General features: G+C 44.6%; 1 protein-coding gene across 1 annotated transcript; it reads right to left on the reverse strand.

Annotated features, from left to right (window-relative positions):
- Window positions 1-3,728: 3,728 nt before the first annotated feature.
- LOC124140277 (cytochrome P450 1A1-like) lies at window positions 3,729-7,471 on the reverse strand. Its single transcript, XM_046507782.2, has 2 exons — window positions 7,191-7,471; window positions 3,729-5,527 (listed from the first exon to the last, which is right to left on the reverse strand). Exon 2 carries the CDS (start codon window positions 5,515-5,517, stop codon window positions 4,033-4,035), a length of 1,485 nt encoding a protein of 494 aa, XP_046363738.2. The 5' UTR covers window positions 5,518-5,527; window positions 7,191-7,471; the 3' UTR covers window positions 3,729-4,032.
- Window positions 7,472-11,958: the final 4,487 nt, after the last annotated feature.

The following is an 11,958-nucleotide window of genomic DNA, read 5'->3' on the forward strand; positions in this document are numbered from 1 at the left end:
TCACGTGATATATTGTTTAATGAAAAATTATCTAAAACTCTATGGTTACACTACAAGTCACTAATGTTCCCATTTCTATCTGACTATGCACCCATTCATTCTGACTTTTATATATTTGAATTAAGATAACTTCATGCAGTTAACTTCAGTGTATGCATGACCAGATCGCTTCACACGTGTATCTAAATACATTTTGGAAGGGCTACGGTCAAACTTTTCCAAATCGGACAGTTTGTACCTATCTCTACATATCTACAGTGGGTATCCGGTCAGGGTCGGGTAATAGGGTGATGGGTGCCCGGGTAGTAAACTTGGACTCATCCCAAACCCTAGTAGGTGGTCTAAAAAATAATGAAAATAATTTTCGACTTCCAGGTTAGTACTTCTGCTAATGAATGAAAAACAAACCCGTGGGTCACATCATCACATAAATGATTGCAAAATGGTACTCTAAGATAACTGATGGCCTATTTTGTTATAAAATAGATTTGTATATGTATTATTCACCATTTCTTACTGACAGAGGTGATACAATCTGGTGGTTTTTCCCTTTCACTTAGTTGTAAGTTTGAAAGTTTTGTTTCCTCAAAAGTCTTCTATTTTTCTTCTAATTTCACATTTGTTTGGTTGCTCGTTCTTGTAAACAAACTAAAATATAGAAATAAGGCCTGGTGATGAGTTTTCATAAAACTAAGCAGATCCACTTTTTTTCGCTGGCTGAGCTTCCAGTGATTGTAGCGTGACAGACGAGCTCTCTGTGTTTGTTTGATGGTGAGGAACTGAATGCATCATCTGTGAATCTAGAATCCTGTACCTTCCTCTATGTAGAAGTCCGTCCATCGACTATGTTTTGTATATAACTGTTATGTACAGATGTGTATTGTTGCTATTGAATAAAATGTATTTTTTTTAAATGTCTTGGTTGTGTAATGACCTAAGAATTCTTCTTCACTGGCAAATATAAACATATGACATAGAACTTGTAACTCCTGTGGAGAAAATCTTTCTGACCACAATGTAGCACATCTATCTGACCCCAGTGAAACATATCTCTCTCACCCGAGTGTAGCACATCCCTCTGACCCCAGTGTAGCACATCTCTTTGACCCCAGTGTAGCACATCTCTCTCACCCCAGTGTAGCACATCTCTCTGACCCCAGTGTAGCACATCTCTCTGACCCCAGTGTAGCACATCTATCTGACCCCAGTGTAGCACATATTTCTGACCCCAGTGTAGCACATCTCTCTGACCCCAGTGTAGCACATCTATCTGACCCTGTGTAGCACATCTCTCTGACCCCAGTGTAGCACATCTCTCTGACCCCAGTGTAGCACATCTCTCTGACCCCAGTGTAGCACATATTTCTGACCCCAGTGAAGCATATCTCTCTGACCCCAGTGTAGCACATCTCTCTGACCCCAGTGTAGCACATCTCTCTCACCCAAGTGAAACATATCTCTCTCAACCAAGTGTAGTACATCTCTCTGACCCCAGTGTAGCACATCTCTCTGACCCCAGTGTAGCACATCTATCTGACTCCAGTGTAGCACATATTTCTGACCCCAGTGTAGCACATCTCTCTGACCCCAGTGTAGCACATCTATCTGACCCCAGTGAAGCATATCTCTCTGACCCCAGCGTAGCACGTCTATCTGACCCAAGTGAAACATATCTCTCACACCCAAGTGTTTATCCCTCTGACCCCAGTGTAGCACATCTCTCTGACCCCAATGTAGCACATCTCTTTTGACCCCAGTGTAGCACATCTCTTTGACCCCAGTGTGACACATCTATCTGACCTCAGTGTAGCACATCTATCTGACCCCAGTGTAGCACACCTCTTTGACCCCAGTGTGGTACATCTATCTGACCCAAGTGTTGCACATCCCTCTGACCCCAGTGTACCACATATTTCTTATCCCAGTCTAGCACATCTATCTGACCCCAGTGTAGCACATCTCTTTGACCCCAGTGTGGCACATCTATCTGACCCTGTGTAGCACATATATCTGACCCAATATAGCAGATCTATCTGACCCAGTGTGGCACATCTATCTGACCCTGTGTAGCACATATATCTGACCCAATATAGCAGATCTATCTGACCCAGTGTAGCACATCCATCTGATGCCAGTGTAGCACATCTATCTGACCCAGTGTAGCACATCCATTCTACCCCAGTGTAGCACATCTGAACCTAGTGTAGCACATCTATCTGACCATGTGTAGCACATCTATCTAACCCCAGTATAGCACATCCATCTGACCCCAGTGTAGCACATCTATCTGACCTCAGTGTAGCACATCTACCAGACCCCAGTGTAGCACATCTATCTGACCCTGTGTAGCACATCTATCTGACCCAATGTAGCACATCCATCTGACCTCAGTGTGGCACATCTATCTGACCCAATGTAGCACATCCATCTGACCTCAGTGTGGCACATCTATCTGACCCCAGTGTAGTACATCTATCTGACACAAGTGTGGCACATCTATCTGACCCCAGTGTAGCACATCTATCTGACACAAGTAAAGTACATCTATCTGACCCCAGTGTAGCACATCTATCTGACACAAGTAAAGTACATCTATCTGACCCCAGTGTAGCACATCTATCTGACACAAGTAAAGTACATCTATCTGACCCCAGTGTAGCACATCTATCTGACCCCAGTGTAGCACATCTATCTGACACAAGTAAAGTACATCTATCTGACCCCAGTGTAGCACATCTATCTGACACGGGTAAAGTACATCTGTCTGACCCCAGTGTAGCACATCTATCTGACACAAGTAAAGTACATCTATCTGACCCAATGTAGCACATCTATCTGACCTCAGTGTAGTACATCTATCTGACCCAAGTGTAGCACATCTATCTGACTCCAGTGTAGTACATTTATCTGACCCCAGTGTAGTACATCTATCTGACACAAGTGTAGTACATCTATCTGACCCAATGTAGTACATCTATCTGACACAAGTGTCGCACATCTATCTGACCCCAGTGTAGCACATCTATCTGACACAAGTAAAATACATCTATCTGACCCCAGTGTAGCACATCTATCTGACACAAGTAAAGTACATCTATCTGACCCCAGTGTAGCACATCCATCTGACCCCAGTGTAGTACATCTATCTGACACAAGTGTAGTACATCTATCCGACCCCAGTGTAGTACATCTATCTGACCCAATGTAGCACATCCATCTGACCCCAGTGTAGCACACATTTATCTAGCCTCAGTGGAGCACATCTGTCTGACCCAATGTAGCACATCTATCAGACGTCAGTGTAGCACGTCTATCATACGTCAGTGTAGCACATCTATCAGACCCAGTGTAGCACATCTATCTGACCCCAGTGTAGCACATCTATCTGACCCCAATGTAGCACATCTGAACCTAGTGTAGCACATCTCTCAGACCCACTGTAGTACATCTATCAGACCCGGTGTAGCACATCTCTCACACCCCAGTGTAGCACATCTATCTGACCCAGGTGTAGCACATCTGAACCTAGTGTAGCACATTCCTCAGACCCACTGTAGTACATCTATCAGACCCGGTGTGGCACATCGCTCAGACCCGGTGTAACACATCTGACCCCTGTGTAGCATATCTCTCGGACCCTAGTGTGGCACATCTCCGAGGACACGTTCCCTGCCACTTTAATTAAGGATGGAATCGTGTGACAATTCAGATTCAATTTATTAACACTGTTCACACACTGAAACTGACGATGAAGACATGGGACCAGTTTAGTCGTCGGTGAAACCTGCGACTTTATTATTACGATGTGTTTATTTTGTCCTTGCAAATTTGTATCGGCAATAATGTGGAATATCTTTTCACTTTACTCGATGTGTGAATACCTCCAAGGACCCGAGTTGTCACCGTCTCATATCTGTGTCAGAGTGGGGCACATCAATGTCACAATTACATATTAGCCTTTGGGTATGGTTTTATGTGACAGTGATGTACGCCACTTTCAGTTCGACCTTCCCCAGTAGCAACATATATTTGCTATCTAGGAATTGCAACAATTTGAAAAGGTTTGGGCATTCTGACCAGACCAAAACTGGCCTGCAGAGAGTATCTGTCCACATCTGCTGGCTTTTGCAGACGATATTTTTGCAGCGTTCCAGTTATTAGCAGGAATACCTCCATCCTCGCCAGGAACTCCCCCAAACATCTCCGACGCCCTATTGAGAACGGCAGGAACTCCTCCAACAGCGATCGCCTGATCTGGCCAAACTCGTCCAGGAACCTCTCTGGTCTGAACACCTCCGGGTCTCCCCACACATTCTTGTCCTGGCTCATGGAGTACAGGTTAATGAAGGCAACTGTGCCCTTCTTAATGTGGTAGCCCTGTAGCCAGGTGTCCTCCATCGCCAAGTGAGGGATGGCAAGCGGGGAAATGGATGTCAGTCTCATCGACTCGTGGATTACGGCCTCTGTGTATGTCATCTTCCCGCGGTCTGCTAGAGTTGGCTTCCGTTCCGAACCCACCACTTCGTCGATCTCAGCCAGAACCTTGTCCTGGATTTCAGGATGTGCCGCCATCAGCAGTAACGTCCATTCTGTCGTTGTAGCTATTGTAACAAAACCAGCACCAAAGAAGTCGGCGAGTGTCGTCTGAAGAGTCTCCTTGTCGAGATGGCCTTGATTGCTGAGCTGCAGCAGACGATCTGTTACATCGCGGATGTCCGTTTCTTGGAAGGTTTCTTCGTGTTCCTTGATCTTCTTCATTCTCTGAGACTTTGACAAAGACAGAAGGTCTTTAAACTGACGGTACTTGTCCCGCATGAAATGTCTAAGCCACGGAAGAGCGTCGAATGGGTTACCCGTTGAAACGAAGTTTGTAAATTTCTTCACATTGAGAATGAATTCAACAAAGTCCTTGTTCTCGCGTACATCTTCTTGTACCCCATAACAAATCTGGTATATGACGCTGCCTGCCGCTATGAATATGTAGTCGTGTGGGTTGAAAGGCTGCTCGTTGTGTTTTTTAAAGGAGTTGTCCACGAAATCAACCTCATCATTGACAATCCTCTCGATTGGGTTCTTCTTGGCATTCGCGAACATGCTCAGCGCCCCCAGGGCATTGCGTCTATGAAACTTGTAGTCGTCTGTGAACTCGGAGAAGCTGACGCTAGTGCCATTGCTGAAACTGGTAGTGAAGAACTTGGGTCTGCTGGAAAAGATGTCGCCCTTCTCGACCAGAGCTTCTCGGATGGCCTCGCGTCCATTGACCACAATGGCGGGCCAGCTGCCTAGCTTGATGCTGAAGACGTTCCCGTACTTCTGCCACATCTCGGTAAATGTCACGTTTGGCTCCTTGCCAAAGAATGGAAGGGTTCCAAGGACCGGAACGCCCCATGGCCCAGGAGGTGTGTGAGACGGCGTGAGGGACTTCACGACTTTTATGAGGGCCGCTGATACGAGGAACGTCACCACGAAGACCTGCGCTTCCGTGGAAATAAACCCACTGTTGGTAGAGATGTCCATGTCTCTGAAGCTAGGAGAACAGTTAGGAATCAACATTGTGCACTTTAATTGGTTTAATTAACGTTACGTTACATTCGTGACGGGGGCACGGGTGGCCCAGTCGTCTAAGGCGCCGCAATTCGCTGTGCAGAGTTGCGTCCCTTGGAAATGCCAGAAACCTATGATTGTGGGTCGAATCCAGGTTCCCGATTATGTGCCTAGGTTTGTCAGCACCATACCCGTGCTCGTGGGTTTCATCGAAGTGGTAAACGTCTGAAACCTGCATCACTTCGGGCTTTCCTCCCACATTAAGCTGACACGCCGCGATATAACTGGAATGCTGTTGAAAGCGGCGTTAAATACAACTCACTCACTACATTGGTGACCGACTCGTCCCATTCAGGGTCAAGCCGATTGTAGAATCGTGCCCCTCTCGGAGGTTTCCATATTGGCGTATGAACATGGGAACTACGTTAACAATAAAACTCTACCCCATTCGTGACCAACTCGTGTTATTCCGGGACAAGCCGAATAGCGACTCGTGCCCCTATCGTGGCCATTTTTGCGACCGGGTCACGTCTTAGTGCAAACGGGCATACCTAAAACAATTGTCAACTCGTTGCGTATTAGTTCACGCATATTTTCCCATATATTATATATATTTCAGATGCAATTTAAAGCACATAGGGATATGCGGAATTATACGGTATGATTGAACACATTTAACTGTGTCTTTGGTATAATTTTTAGATGCAAGACATATGTAATATAAAAAAAATATTCCTTCGGGATTCTTTGACGAAGAACTTACGCGCATTCTGATTGGTTTGTCGTATTTTCGCACATAACATCGATAGGGGGACGAGTCTTCTTGCAGGTTACGGAAAGGGGCGAGTGGTGACGATTGAACTCTACCCGCGTCTTATAGTAAAATTGATGTAGGCGTTACAGGAGCGCTCGCTTATTCCTGTTGTAAAAGTATTGAACCTGTCTGACATAAATACCAGTATATTCCTTTGTACAACAGTATATTCGGCAAGCCTTTCAACTCATTCATTCTCAGATGTTCATTTATGTTTATTTGCAAAGTAGTAATTTTTAAATAAGATATTAAAATGAGATGAAGAAAACTGACAAAAGGAATGTGGTTTCAAGTTCAACAATGAATTTCTCAGACTTGGCAAATTTGACATTGTCTTTTCAATGCTTGAAACGACAATTTTGAAACTCGTTTATTTCATGACTAAATCTGTCCTTTCATGGACAGCGTTAACAAATAGTACATGCAATTTATATGATTTTGTTTGTTTGGTGTTTAACGCCGCACACGGCAAAATTCCAGCTATATGACGGCGACCTGTAAATAATCGAGTCCGGACCAGACAATCCAGTGATTGACATCATGAGCATCGATCTACGAAACTGGATACGATGACATGCATCAACCAAGTCAGCAAGCCTGACCACCCAATCCCTTCAGTCGCCTCTTACGACAAGCATAATCCCTGATAACGGCAAGTGCTGTTGGATCTTGCTGTAAACTCATGGAATCAACCATTTGTGGATAGTGGATACTCACATTTAACAAGCCAACTTATCATGGGAATTTGTTCAACACCACCCGAACCCCACCAGCCACCCAGGTGCACCCTCCTTGTCTTTTCCATTTCTGGGCCGACTACTGTAGTACTTACTGTAAGAAGCCAGCTCAGCAGATATTTGCCCAGTGTTCCTCCTGAAAACTCGCTCTTAGGATGTAAGTTCGTCAGGCTTCTTCTGCCTGTAGGCTTCTCAGGAAGCCGTGGTCAAACAGCTTATAGCCGACTGCAGGCGAGGAAAACCGCCCAACACGTCTTCAGTTAAGTGAGCACTGATAAAAAAAATCAACAGCCCAGAGACACCTTGAAACGTTGCATCTCAAACCAAAATTCTGGAGGTAGACGTTTACGGTTCTAAGGCAACCGACTCGGATCGACTGCTGTTGATGGTCTGGATCACTGCGCTCACGGCACCTTATTAATATAGCTGGGTGACGTCATATTGTTACGTTTCATTCAAATGATCAAAAATAATACGCTTAAGATGGCATGTCGTAAAAGGTTCAGTCCATTAAAATCAGAATGAACACATGCGCAATAAGTTCTCTGACATTATATTTACATAGGTGTTTGTATCTGTGACAGCACCATGACAGGCAGGCACTTTGATGGTTTAACGGTCTTTAGGGGCGTCTTCTTGGTCCTGACATACTGGACCAATAAACACTGAGGCTTGTATGCAACGTTGGAGGACTTTGATCCGACTTCTTTGGTATTTATAACACGCGGAATTGTCAAATTCCATTTTTATGGTTATGAATGAGTGTGTAGTTGTTAAGCCGTCGTCAGTAATGTATTGTTAAAACTCCTTTGCCCAGCGGATGGATTGTCGGCCCGAGGAGTGGAAGGTCGGTGGATCGATTCCCTGACTGTGTAATACCAACAGACGTATCGCCATAATTTTTTAATAATCTTGAACGCCATGAGACCTCATGCACCTTTAGGGGCCAACCATTTGATATTCTGCTGGGGTTGGGGTTTACCTCCCACAAAAAATTACATTATTGCAAGGTGTTATTCTTTAAAAAAAATAAGGCTCATGGTTTTAAATATTTAAAAAATATGTGGTGTTGTAGCTGTAGATGAAATAATATCTAATCTCTATACAAAATCTCTGTACAAAATCCCAGCCTAGTTATATATCTAGCGTCATACAAAAAATCGAGGAGGACCGGTGTAGAGGACGACGGACTTACTGATCAGACGATCATGGACCGGTGTAGAGGACGAGGGACGTCCAGTTGATAGAGCATGTTATGAACATTAAGGTTTCAGTAAAAGTGTTGAGTAAAAAATCCGAAATATACCACTTACACGGGCACAGACCGTCACCTCATGCACAAGCAATGGGGGCTGCATTTGGGCGTTTGGTAATACCTAATGTGACCTTTACACAGGATGGCGACCTTTGTGCCTCCAGTGTGCGACCAGGTCGACGTTGGAGGATCACAGGAGGTTCAGACATCGTCATGGACGCCATGGTCGCACAAAGGTCACCGAGGAGATTGGTTGCTCAAAGGTGGCTCAAAGGAAGCAGAAGGGAGGCACAACCCTTGAGACACCATGGCAATGCTTCTGCCTCCTTTGAGCTACCTGTAATGCCTCCACAGTCTGCCTATAAATAGGGGGCTTGTACCTGCAGTGTTTCAGTGTGGTTGCAGACACTGAACAACTCGAGCAGTTACTGCTGAACAACTGCTGGAGCAGTTACATAGAAACATAATTTTCTGGGTTTAGGCGACCATTGAGCGTCCTAGCCAGTTTTTGATTGCTCAAAGGTGGCACAAAGGTCGCTGCCCTGTGTAAAGGGGGCTTAAGTGACCTTGCATTAAGTGGTATTATTTATCGATTGCAACGTCTGTGCTTTCTGTGTTAACTCGCTACCGTTGACAGTTGACCGTTGACCGCTACCGTTGACCGTATATATCAAGACGGCCTGTATATACTCGAGTCTGGGCCACGCAAACAGTGGTTGAGTAACCCCGTCAAAGTACGATGTCACACAGCCACACACTGTTAACACCCATAAGCCGGCTGTTCTGACTTGGAGTATACCAGAGACGTATCCTGCCCAGGAATCCCTGCGCTATACCACACACATAGCCACCGTGAAGACCTGGATAAGGACTGGTCTTCAGCAACCCATGCTTGTCGTAGGAGGCGACTAACGGGATCGGGTGACTTGGTTGATGCATGTCATCAATCCCAATTGCTTTGATCGATGCTCATGATACCAATCACTGGATTGTTTGGTCCAGTCTCAATTACTGAAAAAACCGCCGTCATGTAGATGGAACATTGCTCCGTGCGGCGTTAAACAATAAAGCACAAATATAACCGCCCAACGTCAACTTATTTAAGAGGTAGGGTCCAGTAATGTTGTCTAAGCGCAGCAATTCGCTGTGCAGAGTTGCGTACCTTACTTGTACCAGAATCCTGTGATTCGTCAGTTCTAATCCCATACGGGGCGGTCGGGTAGCCTAGTGGTTAAAGCGTTCGCTCGTCACGCCGAGGACCCGGGTTCGATTCCTGACATGGGTGCAATGTGTGAAGCCCATTTCTGGTGTCCCCCGCCGGGATATTGCTGGAATATTGCTAAAAGCGGCGTAAAACCACACTCACTCACTCTCATCCCATACACGCCGTGATAATGACTTTTTTTCTTCTTAGCTGTGCTCGTTGGTTTCACCAAAGTAGAAAACGCCCAGAAACATGCAACACTTCGGGGTTTCCCAACACACCAAGCTGAAAAGCCGTGGTATAACCGAAATCCTGTTGAAAACAGCAAACCAACCCAACTCACTCCCTTACATCTGAGACCTGCATCACTTGGGCTTTCCTCCCACATTAAGCTGACACGCCGTGATATACAGTAAACTACGGTTATAACGAACACGCTTATAATGAACTGACGGATATTACTAACTTACTTTTTTGGTCCCGACTACTTGCTGTAGTTATGCTGTATATGTGCTTATAACGAACTACGGTTATAACGAACTCAAACTAGTAGTCCCTTTGAGTTCGTTATAACCGTAGTCTACTGTAACTGGAATACTGTTAAACGGCGTTAAACCCAATTCATTCAATCAATCACTCCCTTACAGAGAGGTGTTACAGGGTTAGAAACCAACAGTTTTCGTCCACTAGTCCTTATAATGATAACATATAGCAAAACCCTAAAAAATGTAAATTTCTACTAGTCCTTATGATACCTTTACCATTGGCCAGTTTGGCAAGGAATATAGACTAGTGCCAATTTCTAACGCTGTGTTATCGACACGTTCATTGTAAAAGATGGCACGTTACCATAACTCGATAACGGTGTTAGTATCTACACCGAAACGTCGCATTCATTGTCATAAAGAAGTGGTGGAGCCATAGAATTATCTCCCTTGTTCAGCTGTTAGACAAGTCGATGTCAAATGAAGCTCGTAATATACTTGGGATATAATGAATAGCCATGAATAACGGATTATTGTCCAAGAGCTGTACAGTTTGTGGGTTAGTGAAAGGAAAATGAAGACAAATGTATGACACCAACATACATGTGTATTGTTCTCGTTTATTGTTGTATTAAAAAAAATCTCTTACAAAACTCATAGCCCACAAAGGGTCAAGGTCAAAATGTATCTCTCAAGCGAAAGGCTCAGAGCTGCCGATGCCTTCTTCAACTTACTAAAAATAGTCTCGTGAGAAGGCGATGTTAATGTCCAATAACTTTTCACGCGGATTTGTTTTTGGGTGGTAAATATCAGTGATAGCCACCATCAAATACTAAAGGTAAAAGGGGACTTATATAAACTTCAATAAAAATAAATTTATTTTGAAATTATATAATACATCTTTCATACATATTCATGAAGACATTTCTTCGTACATGTTAATAATACACGGCGCGCCATGTGGATGTTTGCGTGTTTGTTGGGGGAAAGATACTCACACCCGTTGTCTTTGTTTGTTTGTTTGTTTGTTGTTTAACGCCGCACTCACCAATATTCCAGCTATATGGCGGCGGTCTGTAAATAATCGAGTATTGACCAGACAATCCAGTAATTGACATCATGAGCATCGATCCACGCAGTTGGGATACGGTGAAATGAATCAACTAAGTTAGTCGCCCCTTCCGACAAGCATAGTCGCCTTTTACGGCAAGCATGGGTTGCTGAAGACCTTTCCTATCCCGCTTCTTATCGGGTACGTATTTTTTTAAGGTGAACAGCACACAGTGATTGTTAAGCTATCAGGTGCTCATGAAAAACACTTTTGTTAAAACGTTAATAACGTTTGCAATACCATGGCTTGCTAATAAATCAACGTTAACGCGCCTCTGCAAAGAGGAATGGCGCCAAACGAAGTTGCCAGACATTTTAATTTTCATTGAAACACAATATCATCTCTTCGGAGACGTTATCTTCAGCAGGGCAACACTCATGACTTGCTACATGCTGTACGTCAACGTGTGACGTCACGTCAACAAGACAACCATATTCGGTTGATGCATCTACGGAATCGATGCCAAACTAACACATTAACAGCTCGGATAATAACCTGGGTTGAGACCACTTAGTGGCAGAACCGTACACAACCGGTTCAGGGAGCACAACATCCGGTCCCGACTCCAACGATACGCCCAATTTTGCTTCCACGTCATCGTCAGACAAGCCTTGCTTGGTGTAGGCAGCATCGGAGGTTCAGAAGACAAGACCCGGACAGTATACAGTTCACATATGAGTCCACGTTTCATCTTGACAATTTTGATGGTCGTGCAAGGGTCTAGAGACGTCGGGGGCACGGGTGGCCCAGTCGTCTAAGGTGCCGCGATTCGCTTGGGCACGCCAGAAACCTATGATTGTGGGTTTCT

This window comes from Haliotis rufescens, unplaced genomic scaffold (assembly GCF_023055435.1).
Source record: "Haliotis rufescens isolate VD_foot unplaced genomic scaffold, xgHalRufe1.0.p SCAF_15, whole genome shotgun sequence".
NCBI lineage: Eukaryota > Metazoa > Mollusca > Gastropoda > Lepetellida > Haliotidae > Haliotis > Haliotis rufescens.

Excerpts from the sequence above, each read along its gene's own strand:
- LOC124140277 (XM_046507782.2), bottom strand. The coding sequence starts at position 5,517 with ATGGACATCTCTACCAACAGTGGGTTTATTTCCACGGAAGCGCAGGTC.